This window comes from Anabas testudineus, chromosome 7 (genome assembly GCF_900324465.2).
Source record: "Anabas testudineus chromosome 7, fAnaTes1.2, whole genome shotgun sequence".
In the NCBI taxonomy this organism is placed as follows: Eukaryota; Metazoa; Chordata; class Actinopteri; order Anabantiformes; family Anabantidae; genus Anabas; species Anabas testudineus.
Window position 1 is genome coordinate 20,152,997 of NC_046616.1, and position 24,617 is coordinate 20,177,613.

The 24,617-nt window shown below is 44.0% G+C and overlaps 1 protein-coding gene across 1 annotated transcript; it reads right to left on the reverse strand.

The window, feature by feature from the left end:
* Nucleotides 1-724: 724 nt before the first annotated feature.
* Nucleotides 725-22,679, reverse strand: nol4la (nucleolar protein 4-like a). Its single transcript, XM_026367194.1, has 11 exons — nt 22,158-22,679; nt 13,715-13,870; nt 11,835-11,946; nt 10,833-10,942; nt 8,359-8,500; nt 7,315-7,607; nt 6,994-7,179; nt 6,480-6,668; nt 6,255-6,374; nt 5,942-6,131; nt 725-5,794 (listed from the first exon to the last, which is right to left on the reverse strand). The coding sequence occupies exons 1-11, from the start codon at nt 22,497-22,499 to the stop codon at nt 5,577-5,579; spliced, it is 2,058 nt and encodes a 685-aa protein (XP_026222979.1). The 5' UTR covers nt 22,500-22,679; the 3' UTR covers nt 725-5,576.
* Nucleotides 22,680-24,617: the final 1,938 nt, after the last annotated feature.

Below are 24,617 nucleotides of genomic sequence, written 5' to 3' on the forward strand. Positions count from 1 at the left end.
TAACTTACCGTAAACAAAAACAGTGGATACCAGAAAATAATGAGGTCACTGCTGTTGTGTTTTTACTGTGGGGAAATATTGACTAAGGTTTGGTGGGACAGAGTGTTCGCTTTCACGAGACTGATTATGAAAGCTGCTGTGAATGTTGCCAGACCTACATGTGCAGCGGCCAAATAGTTTGACAGCATCACTACTCCACTTCCAGGCTGAAATTCTAAACCATGTAAAACAAGGCCACGTTAGACCTTTTTCAGCTGGAGAGAGTGTGACCAGGCCAAAAATATTAGATCTGAACTATTGATCTAGCTAGTGGGCACCAGTTGCTGTGATAAATAAAAAAATCAACTAAAAATATCTGCTCAGAAGATTGTATGTTTCTTTTAAACAGCGTGTGTTGCTTTTATTTCATGTTCTGTGGAAAACACAGATGAAAGTTCCCTTAGTTTGCCTTGAAAATCTGTCACATTGTCCTCGCTCTATTTTATAAGTAAAAGGACAATATTTCCCTCAGAAAAGTAGTGAACAATTAATTACAGACAGGTTGTATAGGTCTGCAGCTTATGACCGCTGCGCCCTGGTCTCTCGCTGCTTCCTGCAACATTGCTGCACTCTTGTGGACACAGCTCTTCACTCACAATGCAGGAAATGCCACAATGAACCACATGTGCTGCAAGAATAGAACAAAGAAAACCACGAGCGAAGTCTCAGTTTGATAGCTCATCGCACTATTTTATTCAATTACTGACATCTCAGGAGAAGAGGAGAGCCTTGCAACTCTGCTGTTGGTAAACCACTGGTGTTTTTTTTTTCTTTTTTTATTCATAGCGTTGATGCAACACTGAAAAAGCGCTATTTCCAAACAAACACAGGTCCCTCATTAGTGATATGTAAGAGGCAGAGAGAATCTCACCTGGACAGTTTTGCATGAAACATACAAATGAAACAGATTCAACCTTTTCTTTTGTCTTTTTGTAGTTTCACATATAATAATAAATATCCATACCTATAAACACTTCAAAAAATCAAAATATTAAGTCACAGGTACTGGGAAAAGCTCCACTTTTAAATCACAATGATAAATGTACAAAACAATAGACATCTCATATAAATGTTAATGGTTTTCGTTAGAGAGTTAAATCTCGCGTCAGAAGAAATCAGTGGATAAAAACTAAACTTGGAGATTCAGTATTTCCTGAGGTTTATGGGTTCCCCTTAAAAGGCCAGGAGAGGGGAATGGCTTTTATGTTACTGAGGAGATATTACAACAGGTCAAAGTGTACCTTTCAGAGAGCAGTCAGGTTAAGGACAAGGAGTTTAACCTGACAACATGGCCGGAGTATTAAAAGACTATGAGCACTTAATGTAGTATAATAAATGTACTTACAACCACCTCCATTTAGGCCACAATAGGATTTTAAAACAGTTCGTTAAAGTCAACGTGATTCTCAATAATTATTTTCTGGTCCACTTTGAGAAGTTGTGAAGCTCCCTTTTTACTAAAGATTAAAATGCTGGAAGCCGCCACAACACAGAGACGGCCACAACCAGCTGTCCGGGCACACTCTGACCGTGTGACCAAGTATAGTCGAAGAGGTGACGTCTGCACTTGATGCAGTGAAACAACGCAAAAGGAAAATATCGGGGGCAAATGTACACAGATTAGGGGTTTAGGTGAGGGGGAAAAAATAGCCTGAATAAAACGGCAAAGAAGAAAAAAAAGTACTCTGAAAAACTGTACATGTAAACATCACACTTTCACTGAGTCCAAAACCAGAGGGGAAAAATACAAAGCTTCACACAGGTTACAGTACAACCCCCTGCACAGAGCTACAGTCTCTTATCAGTGCAGGAGAGGCAACAGTTGAAATCATATAAATAACAATAGAAGTAATACAGACCACCACCAAATGATAAGGTAAAACAGGCAAGGGCTAAAACCACTTTGATTTTTTTAAACAGTGCTGTACCCACAGAAAAAAGAAAGGTTTAAAACATCTTTTATCACTCTTTGTACAGCTATACAGTACATTTATCTGACCACTTTAGCAATCCACAAGCTACCAGGGCATTTTTAATCAACACCAATAGAATACACTGTCCAGTCAATACAAAGAGAAAATCCATTGGGCATTATTAGAAAACAAACAAACGAACAAAACAAAACAAAAACAACAACATGACAACAAGTAGTTGTTGCTGATCACATTGAAACTCCAGCACACAGCTAAATTGTTGCTCAGCGCGGCCTTAAGACAGAGTACAAACGCACAAGCAAGCGTTTGGTAGCGGGAATGGGAGAAGATTCAACATGGTGTCACTGGAGTTAGACGTAAAGTGTAGAGGATCTGCTATGGCTACAGTAACAAACAAACGGGTTAGGGGAGACGAGGAAGACGTGTGAGGACTCGGGCCCCACGGACATCTATGATTACGCCTGTTTGAATCCAGACGGGTGTTTCATAGGCACCTGTAAGTCAGGAAACTGTTTCATAAAGAAGGTTTGAATCAGGCTTTTCATTACATTACATCACGTACTGACATAACACCTGCTCAAAGCTGATGAACATCTCTGGCATGTATCCATGTAGCCTCATGGGGAAAAACATTTAGACTATTACTAGACCCTTTAAATGTCACTGACTAAAATTAAAGTTACAGTAACTGAGTTTTTTGGCCACTTGGGGGCAGTGGTGGTAGGTTTTGAATCCAAAACTGACATATTATTACCTAAGTTAACAGTCAACCTGTTAACTTAAACAGTTCATTTACACATCTTGAAGATATGTGGCAACGTCATCATTCCTTAATGTGATGAATCTATTCTCTTTTAGCCCTGATTTTGGTTTCTACCATCACCCGACTGTCTGAATGTCTGCTGTTTGCTGCTGACACAGTAGTGTACAGTAGGTTTTTTTACAGTTAAGAGCAACGGCTTTGTTTCCAAGCAACAAAATAAACCAGAGGTCAAACCACCTTTATCAAACAGATTAATCCGGGTTCACTTTGTTATGTTATTTCAAGTCAAGCTTTTTACATTGAACCCTTTTTTTCTGTGCCTTATGAAACACCCCTCAGATGGATTGTGCAAAGTGACAAGTTCAAACCGAGCTCCAAAGAAAGAGCCGTTTGCTATTTTTCATCAGTAAAGCATAATGAAAACTACTTTCGATTGTGGGTCGTGTCAAACTGTCCTGTATTATAATCACGATGAAGCTGATATTCCAAATGAGGTAAAGACACATGTTACCTTATGTTACCTTAATCCTGAGCTATAAAGTGCTTCCAAACTTGCAATAGGTAATTTAAACTTAAATGCAATGCATCCCAATCATGACATGCTAATAAAAAATGTAAAATGGACATGTATGTAAATCCAGCTCTACAGCAGCCTGGTATTAATTAGAAATGTATGAATGCCACTGAAATAGACAGAGTCATGATAAATATGATTTGTGAAAAATACAGAAATATATTTCTCTACGCTTTGACAAATCAATAAGGTGCGAGCCTCTTTTTGGCTGCTCGAAGAGTCATTGTCCTTGTTTGGAATGTTTCAGCCTACTGAATTAAATCTTCACAGATTGATGTTGTACAAACTGGGTCACTCCACTTATACACAAACAGAAAATCAACATACTGTCAATACAAACACTTACATCGACAAAAAAGGATAAAAAACACATGCACACACATACACAACAGGTTCTTTTTTGTGCTGAGTGACTCACCATTAAAAGTGTCTGCTGTGAGACTGTGCTCTAGATCGGCTTTGAGTACTCTTTGTGTGCCCCCAGACTGAACACACACACAACACACACGCACACACACACACACACACACACATGTACAAACACACCATAGCAGAAAGCTGGGAGAGTAAACTGTGATGCGATTACATCTTTTTTAAAGATTGTCTTTTGCTTCTTTTCAAACAGTGTGTTTCCAGACGTGATATCGATGAGATGGGAGAGAGGGTGTGAAACCACTGAGGTCAGAGGGGATGGTACGGACGGATGAACGGAGGAGTTTCTTTTGTCTGAGCAGCCCAAAACACACACTCACACTGCATCCAGTAAAGCCATATGGACGTAAGGGTTAAACCACTGCATTCATCTGACTGTCAGTAATGGATCCACACGTGTCTTTTCAGCTCACAGAACAACATGACCCCAAAAATCACCTTAACGTAAAAAAAAAAAAAAAACCAGACGTGCAACATTAAGTCTCATTTTTCTGCCAGGTCCCATTTGTTTTCCTCACAACAAGTGACTGATCCCAACACGTGAAAGTGCCTCAGTTGTGAGGTTAGCAATAAAGATCAGTATTCACAACAAACAACAACATTGACATTGGCTACAATGCTGCATGGGATATCATTTCTTTCTACAATTTGACAACTGTTACAGCAGGAGGGGGGTTGTGGTAAAGTACTCCCACTCCAGAAAGTCTGACAAAGTCATTTCAGTAAGTACACAATTACTGATTATCTTCAATATTGCACCTTTTTTTTTTCAAACCAAGAATCTAAACAATATATTAATCTTCATTTTTTCCCTGACAGCTGTCTGTGACCTCAATTTGCATACCTGGGCTTTTTAAAAACCTCCTTCCTCCTTAAGCAATGAGAATTTCCCAGGATAGAAATATTCATAATTAAACAAGTGAAACTAAAGTCATGCTGTGTAATGAGTCTTTGTCTCTTTGCAACCACATGCCAAAGGATGTGGAAACCGCTCCAACAGAGTAGTATCGAGGTATAGATTTGACCACGCAACTTGTCGACTCTCTTGATCAGAATTTACGGGTGAAATCTGTCAAATACTGTCATGATTTTATTTTCCCTTCTCTCATTTTTTTTCAATGTTTTTTCGTAACTGTAATTCAGCACGTCCCACAGCAGCTGTTGAGGTTAACAGGTCGGCGGCAGGCTGCCACGTCTTCTAGCAGCGAGTCACCTGTGGACATTCAGAATGCAGTGCTCCAAATTTTCTACGTATCAAATGATTTTGGAGAGGGTGATTATTGAGAGATGACTCAATTCAGATGGCTCCATCAAATCATGTCACTGTACAGCATATTTTACATTTGTTTAAAAACAGAAACCATGTACTGACAATAAATTACTGCTTAATTAATTAATTAATTTGACCAAACATTTGCACAAATGAGCCAATGTGGCATTATGGTCACAGCTAATTTAACGACTCTGGTGCTCCCCTGTGTACCAATGTGGATTTTTTTTTTCACATAAATCTTCGCTTCCTGAGACGAATGGAGGTTGAGGTGGTAAAAATGAACTGAACGGGATGAATGGCTACAGATAACAGGGCACTAAGGTCAAAGTGAACTGAATGCATAAATAAACATTTTTTTCAACCTGTGATATGTTCCAGCCCGTCCCATTACACAAACATGTAGGAATAAGTAAAAGTACCATACCTACAGGACCCACAGTTCGCTGCAGTATCACTTGTGTACATGTGTGTGTTTGTGTTTGAAAGTCTGCCCAAACGCGTGACTGAGAGCGACAGAGATGGACAGGCTAGGAGAGGGTCTTGGCACGGTTTGGCTCTGACTCAGTTCTGCTGCAGGATCAGGTTTTCCAGCTCATCTGCAGAGCGAAGCAGGAAGGCAGCGGACTCCCGGTAACCTGCGATGAGCTGCCTCACCGCTGTGACCTCCGGAGGGCTGAGCTGAGCTGAGGCTCCGCCACCACCGCCACCCTGACCATGACTGTTGGCGCTAGAGCAGGAGGAGTTTGGGCCAACTGACTTCATACTCAGATCTGTGGGACCTGCAGACACAAATGTGATGAATATATATAGTGGAGATGAAGTCTTTGGAATAATCAGAGTCATAGAAATAACTTCTTAAAGGGCATGTTGCTGTTAATGTGAATACCCAGCATTACCATGTCTTCAAGCCTAACTAAACTCCTCACCATTGGTTTGCGCAGCACCAGAGTTCTGCTGGTTGCTGCTGACTGTCCCATATCCACGCAGGTTGTAGTTGAGGCCGCCATTGGTGTAGAGCTGGTCTTGAGCAAAAGCTGCACTGGAAATGGAGAACCCTGATGGGGCCACAGAGGCCGGGTCCCTGGAGTTGGGCTTGTCAACAGCAGCGGGCTCATCCTACAAGACATTTATAGGAGTTTATGTTGTGCAGTTTGCTGTTAGTGATGCATTGCCATTATGGCACATTCCCAAATTCTAACGTTATAAGTTCACAAACACCTTGAGACTCGAGATATTTACCGTTGCTTGGTAGACATCAAGCCGCATCCTCTTAGCAGCATTTCGCGTTTCGCTCTCGCAGGCAGCAGCGAGGATGTTTTCAGCCATGGCAGAGGTGAGGTGAGGAGGTGTTGGTCGTATCTAGCATCAAGTATCAGAAAGATTTTTGCACATTACAGACATGAAACTGTGTTTTTTTTAAGTGGATTCATGCAAACAGCATTTTGGCTGGGGGGATCTTTGTACCTCAAAACCGCCTTTTTTCATGCGGCGACAGGATTTGAGGTAGGTGCGGATGCGCTTGCGGGAGCGCTCCTGGAACTCTGGGAACTGGCGGCTACAGGACTCAATGATGGCCTGGATCTTCTCCTTAGGCTGTTTAGAGATGGGCACCATGCGGTCTAAATTCTCGTCTACGAACAGACGTACAAACATCTGATAGAGACACAGAGAGGGGGAGGGGACAGAAGGGAAGGGATGTAGAGCAGAAAAATGGAGTGGGGGTGCAGGGTAGGGGGGGGTGAGTCAAAAACAAAAGAGAAAAGGCAGGGAATCGAGAAGCATAAGAGGTCGAGAGGAAAGAGCAAGGATAAAAAGGGAGGGGGAGGTGATTGAAACAGAAGTGTTACATACATGACGACAATAAGACTGGGTATTAGATTTTATTTAGGTATAGTATAAAGTCAATGCAATAATACACACGTGTGTATTCTCTGTGTGTGACTTTGACTATACTGCAACAGTGTGACAGGTTACTTACATTGAAAGCCTTGAGCCTCTCGGGGTCCATACCCTCAGCATCGTTGATCTTGTCACTGTCATCGTGGTCGTCATGATCATCGTCGTCGTCATCAATTATCTGCGCCCGTCCAGCAGTCAGGTCCTCTACGCTCATGCTGAGTTCAGTTTTTACAGAGTCATAGCTCCCTGAGCTGTAAGGAGGGGACTAGAAACACACAGATAGACTCATTAACATCAGGGCTGTGGACTATACAACACAGGTGTAGTTGGTTTTACAGCAGGTAGATGAAGAACCATGTCTTTAAGTTAATCAATAATCAAATCAGGTTTCCGCTCTCACCTTGTTGTTGTACTCTGTTTTGATAGGGTACTTCCTGTTGGGGTCTGCGGGGTAGGAGTTTGGAGGAGAGCTCCCCACAGGCACCAGTTTGTCGCTCAGATTGACCGGCTGCTGATCGTCTGAGGAGGAGGAGGATGAGGTGGTGCTGAAGTCCAGGGGAGCGCTCAGACCATTCGCTGTCACCTCCCCATAAGGAGCCCCACCATCTGGGGGGTTCCCACCCACAGCCATGACCTCCGGGGAAGTCAGGGCCGGCAGCCCATTAGCACTGCCACTCTCAGAAGAGTCGTCATCTGGCAGAAAGGAGGGCGAGACACAGAGATGAGCTGTGTGGAGGTTTGTCATCAGCACCATTTAGCATTGGGTTGGCATATATACCACAGCAGGCACTATTCCATTTCACTGACTGCGTGTCTTACTACCAAGGGGAAGGGGGTTCCTGTCTTAAATTGTGCTTTCTGAAACTGTGAAGGAAGTAGGTTTTGGGGTCAACTGTCAGGATAAATAAAGTTATATTAAAGGGGAGAATCTTGAATTAATAGTAACAGCAGAGAGAAAGAAACTGATGGGGGTAGGGAGCCTCCACTCCCTGGTGTGCAAATTACAGCTTTTTAACCCAGTTCCTGGTCATGTACTGATTTCACTGAGATCATTCTTACATTGATCACATGAACACCTATATTCACTGGAACAGAGTGATTCTCCCTTTCAGTGATATAACATGTTTTCAATCTATTCTTTAGTGTTGTCTAATCTGTAAAGGTTAATATCACCCTTTGTCCTATTTCTCTAAGCCCTGTACCCTGAGAGAGAGGGGTACATAGTGGATTGGGGCAGCAGTGGTGTCCCACCCCCTGTAAGACCGGATTTATATGGATTATTCCACTAAGAACAAGGCAAGCTGTTTCCTGCAGCACACCAATCTGTACTCTCATTTAATAAGGAAACCTTCTTCTTCCAGATGTGAATAAAACTTAAAGGGCCCAAATCATGTCCAGTAGAGTGATGTCATAAAAGCTGACATGAGGTCCTATGCAATCCTACCATCCTCTTCTTTAACGGTGGTCGTTTGGTTGCTGACTCTATCTCCATTAGGTGGACTGGGCTCAGGCACTGCGGGCTGCTCAGCTGCGACCCATGCGGGCTCAGCTCCGTTCATGTCCTCGCTGCTCACCGAACTGTCATCCTGAAAAGAGAGATGGAGGTGGAGAGGGGTTACACTAGGTGGTGGTGCTGTTACACTAGAAACAAAATCTGAATTGCCAGATGGACAGGACACATCTCTCGTCTCTTTTGCTGTAGATGTTAGACTCTTTCTAAACATTTACTGGCTTATGTGCAGTAAAAGTGGCATCTAAAAGCCCCTCCTAAATCTATTACCGTATAAGTAATATGGAATAAAATGTTCAGTGTAAAAATGCATTTTACGGTTCAGCGGTAACATGAGGCTTTAGACAAATCTACAGAATCTTTCCAAACTTTGTGTTTTTGCATGAAATCCCCTCTTTGTGCTTTCACACACTGTTTTTCCTCATCAAGCTTGTCACAGGAGGACAGTACAGAAAGTCTTACATCAGCTTCATCTGATGCATGGAGTTTACTTTTGCAGAACAAACTATGTGGATTTTGCCTTCTATCACTTACACTGTTACTGCTTTAGGTAGGACTCTGTTTGAAGTCAGAGCAGTGAGGACGACTTACACCATCAGTGCTCTCAATGCACATTTATTGCTTGGAAAAAATTTGAGTCTCCCGTTTAATGGACATCTCTAAAATGTGCTGAAATCTGGCAGCAGAGGAAAATAGAAAATACAAGAGCCTCCCTGTTAAGTAATCCATTTCTTGGAGCACTGCTATTTTTAACCCTGTTACGTAGAGACTCTAAAGATGCTTGTTGTAGCGTAATACAAAATATGAGTGAGCCGCGGGAGGGTTGGGATTAGCAAAGAAAAACTCAATAATCTCACAAACTATTCAAAAGCTCTGCTGAGCTTCGGCCTGAAAATCTGCTGACATGCACGACCACGTTTCAGACCAACTCTACGCTTTACAAAGGCCAGTTTACTTTAGACTATCATTTACAGTTGTTCCTCTTTGACCTCCACGCACCATGCCGTCATGTGTCAGCTGGCATCTCACTCACAGGGGGAAACTACAACTGTGTGACAGGAACAGAGCAGAATAGCATCTTATTCCTTCTCACACACGCACACAAATAGGCCCAAACTCCAGGGAATATGCATCCATTTGAGGGGGACCAAAATGCTCAGTGACAGCTCCATTAGGTACCAAGTGAGCCATGTAGCGTCGGAGAGAGAGCGAGAGAGGGAGAGAGTCCCTAATTACAGTTTCTAAGTAGTTGGAAATGTAGCTTTAATGCCAACAAAATAGACAACTAATAAAGTAGGAGGGTCTAGTTTTAACAGAGAAAGCAGAATATACAAAGAATTAAGCTGGAGCTCTTTGCTCAGCTATTTTAGAAAGATTTGAACAGTGTCTGACCATTAAAGAAAATAGGCAGTAATGGACAGAAAAAGCCATCTAAGGGCATAACTCCAGGAAAATATTTTCTGCACTTTTATAATAGGACTAAACCTCATTAGTTTTAGTCCAGTTTTAGTGGTGAACAACGACTCCAACCTGGTGGCCTTACCTAAGTGTATAACAAATGTAAAACATGATTTCACCACCTATCATATGAACATAGTAATTGTACTTTACGTCTGTAGCATACAGAGAAGTAAGGCTGTACTTCAACAATCACCAAAGTTCTGCAAAATAGCATGCAAACAGAAAACAGACGGCACTGACTGATTCACATTCACATGTTTACTTCTGACCTGCTTTTGTCAACAGAGTAAACATGGTGCATTTTTGCACCAACTGCTGCTCTGAACACTAAAACAGAGCTGCACAGATATGGAACAAATTATTACTAGTCTCCTCCAACATTGAAATAACCCTTGGTGTTGGTTAATTATTAAATTATTGGCTTGCTCGTTCTCAGTCTGCACACAGATGCGACCCACCGTCTGAGCATTTGTTAATTTGTACTCACCCACGAATCACAGCCTGGGTCATTGTTCCGGATAATCCTAATTATGCGTGAGTGAGGTCTACATTATCATCATCAAGTACCGCTCTCTGCACTTTAATGACAGCAGCTTCTGTCTGTTTCTGTCACAGCTACAAATGGGAGGGATCTCGCATATGACGTCACTCTGTACAGAGGCTTTACTAATCCTCAGTGAGCTCCTCCTCCTAGCAGGGGGGCTCCTCTGATTGTTTCAAAGTGAGTTAAAAGTTGAGAGGCAGTGTGTCCTGCACAAAGCAATCCTCTTTAAAGCCTTATTGGTCACACAAAAAAGACAAAACGAAGGCCTTGTGCAGTCAATACAAATAAATTAAGGGGAAAAAGCAGAGCTTTCCAGCAGCAGATTCTCCTAATTAATTAACCAGGACACTTTGTATCTACGGCCATGTTTCACAAACAATCATTGTCCACTTGTAGTACTTACCCTTTCAGTGGCAGTCATACACTGCAGCTTCATTTGTTTTAGGTAGGTGGCAGTAATGGGCATGTTGTAATCGATGATGTCCGGGACCAGTGAGGTTGGCCTGTCATTTTCTGATTAAAAAAAAGTGATTTAAAAACATCAAACAACATAAATAATGGTGAATCTGAATTGGAAAATATAGACTAGAACCAAATTGTACATGGAATTATTAAAAATAAGCCCACATACTATACAATGATACAGTACATTAAAAAATGATATTCTATTTATATTTTAAAATAACCCAAACAGTTTTAAAGAGTTTAAGTACATATTATGCTATTACTGAACTTTTATCTACAATTGACAGCCTTCATATGAGCAGATCACACTCTCACTCACAGTTTGAATAGCTGCTCCATACTAACAAGAGGTACTGCCGGATTAAAACTGGACGGTACAACAATAACTGCACTAACATAATTTGTTTTAGAGCCTCTGTTTTTCACTGAATCCTTCTGTAAACAATTGCTTGAACACAGCAGAATTGCTGCAATATCCAGCAAAAGTCTGAAATCCTGGCAGTAGTCTCTTCACTTGAGACCTGTCTGCAGTCTGCACACCAGCCACTAGAGGGACTCTGTGATCATGTTGGTCCCTCTAAATAGTCTCAGAGATGTGGTCCTCTTGAGTCTTTGTTACATCATGTCGATGATGGATATATACAATATGTATTATTAATGAGGCTCAATTCAAAAACTCTTCAAAGTGCAAACACATGAGATCACATCAGCTCACATTTACTGTCTGACAGGACAATGGAAAACTTAGCATGTCTCATTTAGATGCCATCCACAAACGGAGCACATCCATCCTCCATGATGAAACAAGCATTTCTATGAATCTCACGGAAATCATTTTTAGAAATTCCTACAACAATAATGGCTGACTGTTTTTAGTTTAAAGTGGTACTGTGTATCTCAGCATGCATGGAAGTCACACAGGTCAGATGTGTGCATTTACCTTTGAACTCTGCAGTGCTTGGACTGATGTGCATCCTCTTCTGACACTCTCCACAGCTCATTAGGAACCGAGTCACCGCCTCTCTCGGCAGGAAAGCGTACGTCTCTGCTATCTGTGCCGGAGGAGTGAGCACAGGAGACTGGGTTACGGCACAGAAATGGCTCAGGCTGTGACTGAATTCAAACTGCAGATTTTTTTTGTTGCTGTTGTTGTTTTTGGTTTGTTTGTTTGTTTTTATAGTGCCATACATGTGTGAAAGTTTGGGGTCGGCGAATATGTGTTATCTTGACATGGCATGAGGAGAAATCCTCCCTCTAGGCGTTCACTCATGCTTTCGTATGGCCTAATTCCAGCTGTAGCTCTGTATACACAGCGTTTCCGCTTTAATACCTTTTAACACAAGTGCCGCACATTTTATTCCTCTTCATGCTCTCTCAGGTGCAGTCAGCTCATATCTACACCTCTCTCATGCACAGCCTTCCTTCTCGGTTTGTCTCCACCGCAATGCAACCCTCCCCTCTTCACCCCATTGGCATTTCACTGTAAAATGCGACCTTCACGTGACTATGAAGTGGCAGCAGGGGTGCCCACCCCCACCGGCCCACCGCCACTGCTACGGATCCCCATCCCCTTTTCACCCCCACCCCCTGACCCCTCATGGTCCCTTGAGGCAGCTGAGAGGGAAAGGCTACCCAGAGGAGTGAGCACCTCCCAGAAGGCCACAGTGACAGTACCATATTATGCCCTGCCCCAGTGATGCTGCCTCCTCAAAAGGGTACACTCTATGAGACGTGACAGGACCTCTCTACAGGGCAGAAGGAATTGGCTCGATTATTTTATTTATTTTTTTACAATCCTGGGGTGAAGGAAGGACATGAGGGGTAAACCCCCCAACACTACCTCTTGCTCACCCCTCCAACAGTACCTCCCAGCATAGATGTACCAAAAGATGCACTCGAAGCCCGTGGGTTTGTCTGGACACCACACACCACGCCACGCCCGAGACCACACCTCAGCTTACAGACTGCCTTTGTTCCAGAAACATACAGGAGCTACTGTGACACAAAAAAACCCTGTAGCAAGACAACTACTTTCCTGGTAAAGGTGGCTGGTTGTTCCCTTGGTAACCAATGCTAAAAATTATACATTATGGTGACCGAGCTAGTAAGCATAGCCCCTTTTTATAAATACCCTACTGGGGATCTTTCCAACTGTGGGTCACATTTTACACAAAGAAAAAGGAAAGGTTCCCAGCACAATGACATTTTAAAGCTCCCCAAAAAAAAGTAAACATCCATGTGATCAATAAAGAGACTCTACCGTCTCTAACTAAATGAATATTTAAAGTACAGTGTTTCTCTCTTGTACAGTGTTATGTCCCTTCTCAAGAAATTGCAGATTGCAAAAATATTAAAATGTTAAAATGCGAAAAAGAGTCTAAGCCACGGTTGTATTTCTGTGAGGCTGTGCCATGGTGGATGTACTGGATGTACCCAGCAGTGCTAATGTTAGCATGCTCATGTCAATCACCTGCTGCAGAATGTTTCCTATGTTGACCATATTAGTTTAGTGTGTTAGCAAGCTAACATTTTTCAACTTACCTCTAAACAAATAAGAAGAGCTTTCATTCTGTTTTGTGACTAAATACCTGCAAAACTTGGGCTTAGTTGTACTTATTGCTTATCAGCATGTTAGCTCTGACCTCAGCATCTTAGCATGCTGTTGTTAGCATTTAGCTCAAAGCACTATGGACATAGAGATACAGACAAGAGGAATAAAATGTAGCTTTTTACGGTCAACATCCTCAATATTGACCAACAACCAATGCTAGCAGAATTGGCTGTGAGCTGCAAGTAGGTTTCCTTGTTGGCTTTACTCACCGCTTTGTAGGTCTTCTTTTGGCCTGCATGTTTGGGTGCTCTGCCAGGATCAGCACCCATCTCCACATGCATGGCATAGATAATGTCAAAGAAGTCTTCGACCACAGCGACGCGCTTCAGTGAGGAGTTGTCTTGGGCCGAGTTCCCGTCTGAACACTGAAACATAGAAACACACTGGAGTTTAGTGGAATGTCCTGCCTCGGGTTGTGTGTCTCATCTCTAGTGGAGGATATCGGAAAATTGTGGCTGCAAAAGATTTCTGCATCCTAGTGATGTGAGCAGGATGTTCAGACGCATTCACATGAGTCATGGATTATTTGGTTACAGACAGTTGTACAACCTGAACACGGTGTCCTCACCAGCACCAGAGAAAAGTGAAAACAACCTGTCCTGTTCTGTCTGGCCCTCCATCTGCAATCATTCAGTCTTTAAATTTCTCCTTCAAGTAGAGAAGTCTAGGCCCCAGCTGGGTCAGCAACCTCATCTCTGCCATGTTTAAAAATAACACCATCGACACTGTACGAGACCAGCAGTCCCTCCTTCCACCACCTCTGGCAGCCATCCTGCCTCCTGTACTGCTGACCCTGTCGCCATAGAAACTGCTGCTGACTTCTCTCGGGCAGGTGTGCTGGGCGAAGGGTCATGTGACACCCCATAGAAGTGGGATCACCAGGACAACGGCCTCCATCCGCAGCACTGCATGGAGTTTTCCTGTCCTTTCTACCTCCAGCTTTTTCTCCAAATAAGTCATTCATCCCCTCATTACCTCCTTACAATCAGTCAACACTTTTCATTTTCCCCTAGATAATCATTATATTCCTGCACCTGCTGATATTTTAAACACAAAGTGTCATGAGCATGAAATGGAACAAATTCATTTGGATGTGATTCCATTTGTTTGTTATCATGGGTTCTTGGTTGAGAGTGATCTTTGTTTGAGTTAGACTAAAAGGAGGGTCCCAAGTTCAAAAAGTTCTCCCCCTGGCATTGAGGAATCACACTTTCCCCCCCTCCTCTACTTGACATTTCTCCACAGTTCCCGGGATGTGACATTTTATTTCCTCATTTTCTCCAACTGTGTCCTGTCTCCTGCCTCTATGTCTTCATCCCCTACCTCTGTCCCATCTTTCTTTCTTTCTTTCTTTCTCCCCCCCCACCACCACCTCTTCTCTTTCCTTGCTCGTGCTTTCCCAAGTGTGAGGTAATGATCGTTGCCATGGCAACTAAAACAGGCTCACAGAGCGGGTTTGTTTTAATCCGGCCCTCTCCCTTCCTCTCCCTCTCTCCGTAGCCACTCTCCCCTGTCAGCATGAGCTAAATGTAATGATAATAAATGAAATAATAGCGATCCTCCACCTCATCATCACAGCTGTAATCTATTGCACTTGGAGGTATCATCATCATTCCCCCAGTGGCATCACCACTACCACCACCGCCACCGCCGCCGCTGCTGCTGCTGCTTCTCGGGACAATGGTGTCAGGTCCATTCACGCTGGATTTAGATAATCTCATACAACTGTGGGGTGTGCAATGCACCCATAGCGCTGCTGCATCCTCCACTAAATTCTACCCCAACAAAATATCCAACACACACACGCCGGATATTCTGCTGGGAGGGTTTTATCTGACCTCGAATCCATCCAGAAAACAAGCACATACTGCGTACTTCACCCACCTGACCTGGTGGTGAGCTCAGCTAATTTTGCTGAAGTCTTAGTCAAAGACCATTATTAGTTGTTCTTTGGGCTGCAACTTTGATTCTTAATTACTTACCTGATTAATTGATATTCATTTAGCCTGTAAAATATCAAGACAAAGGCTTGAGTAAAATCAATTTCACTTATAAATGAACAAATCACAACTTTGCCTCAGGGGCTTTACAATCTCAGCACACAACACCGTCTGTACTTAGACAAAAGAAACTTTAATGGGGAAAAAACAGAAGAACCTCCAGGAGAGCATGGGGAGAAATACCCCTTCCAGGATGGACAGAGATTCAATAGACATGATGTGTACAGAATAGAACAAGGCTGACAATCAGAATGACAAAAACTATACATAGAAATGTCTATCACAGTTTCCTTACTGTGCCCAAGGTGAGGTTTTCAAATGTAGTGGGATCTCTGAAATCATAGCAGGCATCTTGTCACTTTATGGACAGCATAAATAATCAATTTATCAAGGAGAACACTGGCAGATAAATCGATAATGAAAATAGACATTAGCTGCCTCTTGATGGCTACTTCTGCTTCAGCCAAGACCTTCTCTTTCACTGGCCATCACACCAACCCTGCTACCTCAAGGCCTGCCTGGGGCCTCCTGCAATGATAAGCTCTTTAGTTTCCAAACACAAGTCAACAGGGAGTTAAACACTCACCTCTTAACACAACGTGCTTTGGGTGTATGTATTTGTGCGTGCCTTGTGTGTTTAAGTACAGTACATGTCTACCGGGCAGAGCTTGTTGAGGAAGCATCTCAGAGGAGAACAGCTGTTGAATGGTGCTGCAGATATTTGGTCTCATCAGCAGCATGCCGTTTAAACTGCAAAGGAGAGATGTCAGCTTCCCTAATCGCCAACACCACTGCAAAACTCTCCTCCTTTCCGCCTTCTCTCTAGCTTTCTAATCCCGTAGGACTTTGCTCTCCCCAGTCACTGTACAACCAGCCCCCATCCCTTGCGCGCTCTCCCTGTCCCGCACCAAACCGCTCTGTTGCTAGGAGACTAGAGGGGTTGAGTCGACTGCCCCCACCCCCGCTGGCAGCCACACACACACACACACACACACACACTTTAGCAGAGTCGCTGAAGGGAGAGAGGAGCAGTCCTGCACACAGGCAGGTCAGGAGGAGGAGGAGGAGGAGGAGAAGGGGTGGGGGTTCAAGGGAAGCAGCTGGGTCACAAAGGCAGGCTGGCAAAGACGGAAGAGATGCCTCACACAAGAAATTAGCTCCATGGGTGGATGGGTAAACATGACTGTGACATCCAAAATCACACAAAGCACACATTTCCCATTGCCCCTAACTTTTAAACTTAAGCTAAGCTGCACCATAAGCCTGCACATGGCGTTTTATTTTGTAAGGTGGATACACAATAAGTAGCTTAAGTGGTGGCTGCATTAATGTGTGCTCAGGTACTCCCAGTGTGCATGTGTGCCCATCTTTCTGTGGCTGGGTGAGCAATTTGTGTATTCACAACCATTGTTGTGAAGACATTTTGGCTTCAGTGTCCCCAGCCTCAAAGGTTTTGAGGGTTAAAGGTTAGGTCATAAGTATTGGGCATAGGGTTCATGTAAGGCACTGAATTGTAATGGTTAAGCCTGGAATAAGGGGCTAGGGAATGCATTGTGTCCTCACAGCTATAAAGGCAACGTGTGTGGATGACTATGTCAACAGTACTCATGACTCAGATTATCTCACTGCAGATGTGACAACAGGTCATCTTTTAAAGCCCCCTCTCCCCTCTGTAAATCTATCAACTAGCTAATGGACACGTAAATGGGACAATTCGTGTTTCCTCTGTGAGTGTGCCAAGGGGAAGATAGTACAAGATAAAGGCTTATACTACAAAAAAAAAAAAACTGGGATAAAAGACACCATTACATCTACAATGGCCCCGTTTCTTTTTTTTTTTTCTTTTTTTCTGAAAAACCTGTCCCCTTCCTTGCCCCATCTCCTCTCTTTCAATTCAGAAACCCCATCACAAAATCCACATCAGGTGCATCGGGCTCTACCCTTCTGTCCGACATCCGTGTCTGGGTGCTTTACTCTTGGCTGCTCCCATGATGAACATTATTTGATAGAGTATGTGACATTCACAATATCCCATGGAGCCGGAGACACAGACAGTCCCACTGGCCCCGCAGACTGGCACTGTTGACGTTCCAGTCACTGACTCAAAATGGTATGTAAATGACTCGAACATACATCATTACATCCCAGAGTCCATTTCACCGTTTTCAGGCTATTATCATACTGTCCCAATTTGTTAAATGTTGGCCTCGCGAAGGTATCAGAAATGACAGTAGCGGTGTGGTAGTATGATCATTGTCATCTTAAGGACAGTGTCTGTGTGTGTGTCTGTGTGTGTGTGTTTGCAGCAGAACTCATACTATCTCCCACACAGGGGGGAGGCCCCCGGGCCAGTTAAAAATGGTGTTAATTTCTCCTCCTATGGGAAAGCAAAGAACAGTCTCTCCATGGCAACAGAGAGGGTGCTGAAGGGAGGAAACACAGAGCATGCGATCAGCGACCCCCTCTTTGTAGGAACACACGTACACGTACAAACTACCACATATATGCGCAGTATGGATTTCATCACCCACAGACAGTAAGTCACAGAAACATATTAGAATCAGAAATAACCAATATTGACATGGGCTCATTTGTCTATGAATCTCAGTGTGACTTGAAATTAACAAAGAAGTACCCTGTACCCTCAAACCAACGCACTCATGATGAAAAGATTCCCCCTCACACACACTCAGGTAATTTCTTGTGGCTCTGATGATAAAAGTCATGAGAACAAGTGAGTGATTCTTCACTGGGGTGGTGAGCGTTTGTCGTTTGAACCCGTGAGGATGAGCCCATGTGTTGCCCCTCGTCAGCACAGCCAGAGAGGGGTGAAAGTGAAAGAGAATGCAGGACAAAAGCACTAGAGACTGGCTATGCAAAGATAGCATTAATGTAAATGCTGATGAATAATGAAACCAGTATTGTTTGGCCTCTGTGGCCCTACTACAAAAGAGGGGCCCTCAGAGGAAAAGTGGACTAATTAATCAGATAATAATGATGATGTTCCTCATCCTGGCTGATGGTTAGACACAAACATACAGGAGGAATAGTGGATTCTGATTTCTACACCTAGGGAAGACGCCCCAAGAAAGACCTTTATTTTGTAAATTGGCAGTATAATTAAATCCTCTATTCTTAAATCTTTTTTTGTTTGTCTCTTTAGAGCTGCCACTAACAAATATTTTCATTATTGATCAAACTTTAAATAATTTTTCCAAACAATCAATTAGTACTCAGACGATAAAAACTACTGCAGTGATTAACAAGTACTGACTATTAAAACAATCAGACTTTTCTGATAACTGATTAACTACTTTAAGTCTCTTTTAAAACCAAATTTCTTTCTTTTCAGTTTCTCAGATATGAATATTTTGAGGTCTCCTTAGTTTTTTAACAGTAATGAATTGAAAATCACTATCAATATCATTGGTTTTGGTTCAGCACAACAAGCGACTTTCTCCTATTTTAAGTTTACAGCTCAATCATCCATAATTAGTAGTTGCAGGTGAGTGAACTGTTGATCAACTAACTGCTTCAGTTTAAGGAAACTTGGCTTATTCAAATAATCATCTATATTAAAATATTAAGGTTTATACAAGCTGATTGGGTTCCCACTTTGTGGCAGCACTCCCTGCATGAAAAGCATAAAATAAGCACTTTGAAACGTTTTGTGGATCATGTGAAGTGTTCCTGAACTGACATGTGTACATACTGTTTGTGTGTCTCTATGGGAGACCACGGCCACCAAAACTGAGTTGTGAGAGATGAACAGAGATATTTACAGATTTCAGTTGGCATGGCAACAAAAAGCAACAGCTCGCAGTATTTCAAAATTTTCAGTACAATGCTCATGTCAGCCCAAAGAAAACACAGAGGGCGTTTAAGCATTTCTTTTGAAACTGGCTGCACTCTGACTCCCTTCATCTCAGGAAAAGCTTGTGCTCATGTACTGTGCAATTCTGTGGTGCACGTCTGTGTCTGTTTCTGGTCCTATTCCCCTCCTCCTCTGTAGCATCCTCTAATCAGGACATAATGAAAGCTAAACGAGGTTGTATCTCCACACTGAGGGCTGCTGGATTCTCCGAGCACTGGGAGTGCTCTGACTTGTGCAGAAAGAGGGTTGAGGCAACATGGGCACGAGGACAGAGGATGGACAGACAACACACAGAGAAAATTACTCTGTGTCGATGAGTCCGTGCTACTGTGCCGTGGCTTTCTGTCCCATCACACACTGAAGCCGCCTTGTATGCTTCACTGACACATAGAAGAGGCCTTCTCTGTCTGCACATCAGCCACCATCCATCCCTACCCCCACCCAGCCTCCCGTCATTTAGCCCCCTGCCTGCCCCCATACAGAAACTTGGCACACCCTGGGAGCAGCTGCAGCGGAGCTTCCAGTGCTCGAGCTCCAGAGACACGTCCCCAGCCCTGCAGCCATACGAGGAGGCAGTGACCATTGTGTGTGTGTGTGTGTGTGTGTATTTGTACGTCATGTGTGTGTGGGTCACTTTTACACCAGCCCAGGACGGCCTATTTATAAAGCCTATGAACGCAAGCTGAATGGAAAATGCTTTCTAATACAGTCATATGCATATAAATTGGTTGATTTGTGGATTCTGACTCATCATTAGAAGCAGCTTGTGTTGGCTAATGTTGTGTTTGTTGTTTAAATTTAAAGTGAAGCTGAGTCAGGGGGAGGTTTTCCCCAGCCCCGTGTTATTAGCTACAAAGAATGCAGCTCATTTCATAGCTCGAATAAACACTTTTACACTTTTACAGACAGAGAAATCAGTCAAGCAGAAGAATCTTATACTGAGAAATGTATTGCACAATGAATGAATGTGAATGAAATGACAGGATCCACAGAGAACAGCTAATCAACAACACATTTCAGGCACCATCTGCACCTGCAGAGACAGATCACTCCTGCCCTGTTGCCCAGAGGGAAACCTAATACCTCGTGGAGATTAGAGGACTTTTGTAAAGGCAGTTGGGCTAAATTTTAATTGTGCATTCACACAGGTATAACACCTGTGGAGGGATCACTGCTATACAGCTATAATCAAAGGACTCATTCAGTAATCAGAGCCAATATCTCGTCTAGTTTGTTAACAGAAAATGTGTTTTTGCTCTTTGAGGTCCAGAGAGACTCTGTCCCAGCAGTAAGGGGGGTGGGTGGGTGGGTGTGTGGTGTGGTGTAGTGGGGGTTCATTCCCTGAAGGAGCTTATTTAAAATGGTTGTCTCCTTGCCGGCACAGCAGTCCCAAACACCATACAGAGACATGGGCGCTCGTGCACAGACGCGCGCACACACACACACACACACACACACAGAGCTGCTGGGGCCACTGGCTGACAGCTCGTCATGTACATGTTTATCCTCCCTTACAAAAGAAGAGTGTGGGCTTTAACCCTCGGTGCACCGGCTGCCTGCGGAATGCGCAGCGGGACCTATGAGGTGATATCTGGACCCAAGTCTGAGCACCAACTGTGGGCGTATGTCGCGCTCCAGTCCCGAGAAGACCCTTTTGTTTCCGCCACAGCCTCTCACGTGGTCGCCAATTACGCACAGCTACCACCCTCTATCAAAAGCCGACATTCATTTTAAAAAGGTTTCTCCTGGAAGGACAGTCTTAAACTGGCTTCCAGAGCTTAATGTCGGAGCGAGCACAATGAAATGCGGCAGCGGCAGACTATCCTGAACTACACAGGTGTTGCCAGAGCAACGAGTGCTCTGCGAGCCGATCCGCATCCTGCCCAGGACAATGAGGAGTGGGGTGCAGGCACTCAGACTGACTGCCACACGATGACATTTCTCTGACAGACACATGCTTACGTGTTATATCTGAGGGTTTTCCAGCCTTATTTGTCTCTCCTAAAGGAGAAAGATAAACACACGTCGCCGACGCGCGGACACGGTCCGTTCTGCGTGCTTTAGATGGGACAGTGAGGGCGCGTGTCCTTATACGAATCGCTGACAATCAAACCAGCTGAGCCTGCCAGCTGAACAGAGGCTCTGACATCTTAGCCTGTAAGTTGGCGTTAATAGCTTCTAGTCCCTCAAGGGGCCCACCGGAGCGCCCTGACATAGCCGACCCGAGAACATGCCGTTGCATCTGCGCGCGCGCGCACGCACACATAGACACACACACACACACACACACACACACACTCACACAGCGTCACCATACCGGGCTGCACAAAACCTAAAGCACGGTTCAAACTAAATGTTGTCAGTAGTAAATCATGTCGTGCTTTGCGCCCCGCAGCGCGCCACTGACAGGACCTCAACCTCTCTGGCGACATGGCTGTGCACGTTAGCCTACCTTCTACATTTGCGATTGCCAGGAGGCACCGGCGTTGCTATGGCAGCAAGGGATGAGAGTAGGGCTGCTCTGGTCGGGATGTGGACAAAGTCGAGCTTTATGAGGGAAGATGAGGGCGAACCGGGACGATAAAACAGAACAACTTGTCTTTTTATTCGTGCGACAAGCGCATGTGTGCAACCTGAAATAATCACAACTTAGAGGCGGCAACGGGACATCTCGTGCCCCTGTACATGCACGCACGTTCTGTGTGTTTCACACACACACACACACACACACACACACACACACACACACACACACACACACACACACACACACTTTACCGTTGACTTGACCGGGACATATAGGACGGGTTTCCCTGGAGCTCCTTTCTTGTTGTGCTCTCCCAAAACGTTGGTCCCGACCTGAAATCCTTTAGACTTCACCCAAAATTTGAATTTGGCGTTGATGTGGCTGTTGTCGACATAAACGCCGTCCGACTCGTCGTTTTGCAACAGTGTCTGCATGATTTTGTTATATTTTCGCCGGGTGACGGTCTTTGTTTTACCAGAATCTCCATAAGTCCGGAGACACCAGTCCTGAAATTCACTGAACATCTCCGCCTCCAACACGACCGGACTCCGGCTCCTTTTGGGCGCATCCACGCACGCCTTTTTCGTTGCCATCGCTCCCCCTCTCTCTCTCTCTCTCTCTCCCTCTCCCTCTGTGTCTGAACCCTTTCAAACAGCCCAGGCTAATAAAGAATAGACTTGAAGGGGTTGGCTTTCCTCCTTTGGTCCCCGCTGTCCCGTGTCCCGGAGCTTTCGGTTCTGGTTTTGGGACGCTTCCTCCCCGTGAATTCCTAGTAAAAGTGACCCGGACAGCAGCACACCTGTTTGCAGAGGAGCCGTGCTGTCCCGAACCGCAGCGGTGAAAAATGTCACTTCCTCACATCATCCGCTGAGGAGCAGAGAGGGGGGCTGTCCTATGCTGAACGGGTATCTCCCACCTGTGCGTAAAACGCTCTTCACTCAAGGCTAGGCTCTGAGAAAAAAAAAAAACCCACAGTCCTCGCTAAACAACAAAGAACACACACAAAAGCGTGGAAACAAACGTCGCTCTCAGTTCCTATCGACCTACTTTCTAACAGCCAACACTATTTTCGGATGCGGGTTGCTCAACCCTTAAAAAAAAGCGCAGAGATGCTCAAAACGTGCCCCTGCGTGGCCACATATCCGATCAACATGCGCCACCTGGGATTGTTTCTGCTCCTCACACCTGTTTGAATGGGATCCCGTAAAAAGCCCGCTGTGTAATTAGGCTGGTAGCTGGATTCATTTGCAGCAGAGCCCCCGGTTTACAAGTGGCGTACTGTTCCCTTTAGTCCCCGGGAGCAAATGTCCGATTTGAAGACGCAGAAGGTGAGAGAGGGAGCAGGCGGAATCATTTTAAACTGTCTGATAAATATGCTAGAAAACACTGATAACATAGTTTATTTGCAGTGAGGAAACATAAACTGCGGCCTGTAAAATTGTCGGTAAAACAGTTTATGAGGCTCTTGTAAAACCAAGATATCCTAACAAATAAGACTCAGCTACCCATTGTGATAGATTTAGATTATTATGTTTTTTTTCCTTTTGTGATGATGATTTGTTGATTTTTTGTAAAGTGTACAGATGTCGTCGTACACAAAAGAAGCTCTAACCTGCACACAGTTAAGATCTGTATTTGTCTTATATGTGTAGTTCTGTGTGCGTGTGTGTGTGCGTGTGTGCAGCCTGTGTGAGACTCCTCCTGGCCTGTGCATTATAGGCCCATGCTGGCGCTGCTGTTGCCATGACAGCAGCGCAGCAGTGTCTCCGGCCGTGCAGAGGGTGAGTGGGATGCCCCGTCCTCATCTCTCCATCCTGACTCAGACAGCGGTATGCTGGACAAAAAAAAAAAAAAAAAAAGGGCCCCACCCCGACTGAACGACGAGCAGCTCAACATTCAACAGAATGTCCCATAATAATTATAAGAAAAAAAAAACAACGAGTGCACATGTGTTTGTGTGGTGAATGGCCGAGGCCTTTGCAAGATATTTCATTTCATTTCATCATTTGGGCTCGTGTTGTGTCCTCTCTCAGGACTGCCGAACTCCAGGGTTCTCCATCCATCCCCCAGGGGAGTAAATATCCCAACACTGCTCTTTCTTTGAAAGATTTGGTTGTAGAAACGAATCCCCCATTTGCACAATGCAAATGACTACTCTTCTGTCTTGATTAGTAATTTAGTACAATTTCAGCCAAATCAATTTGATGTCTCCTTTTATTTAGTTTCAATTGTCAAACATGAGCACAGAAGAAAATGCGCTTTTTTTTTTTTTACCTCCCCCTGCAATCAAATGAGAGTCAGTCAACTAAGCATCAACAGGTGCACCAAGTGGCTGGCTGTAATCAGAGGTGTGTTCAGTTCACTTTTATTTTACCTTTTAGTTTAACTAACAAAAACTGCTTTCCAGAATAAGGATCTGTAGGACACTGAAAATATCAGTGCAAACATCATAAGTCATCATAGCCTAGGGTCAAACATTTTGTTTCTAACACAGGAACAAAATGACCACATTTCAGTTTGAGTAAATAACAGTACTATAAAAAAAATAGTAATAGCACTGGGTCAACAACCCACTGATGCAGGGTAAAGTATTACATCAGTAGGCTACTATAAAGATTCAGACTGGGTCAAGTTGTAATCCATCCTGGATGTGTCCCATTTGAAGGACCTATGAAGGATGTTTCGAGGCCTAAAAGGCAGAGGCATCTAGT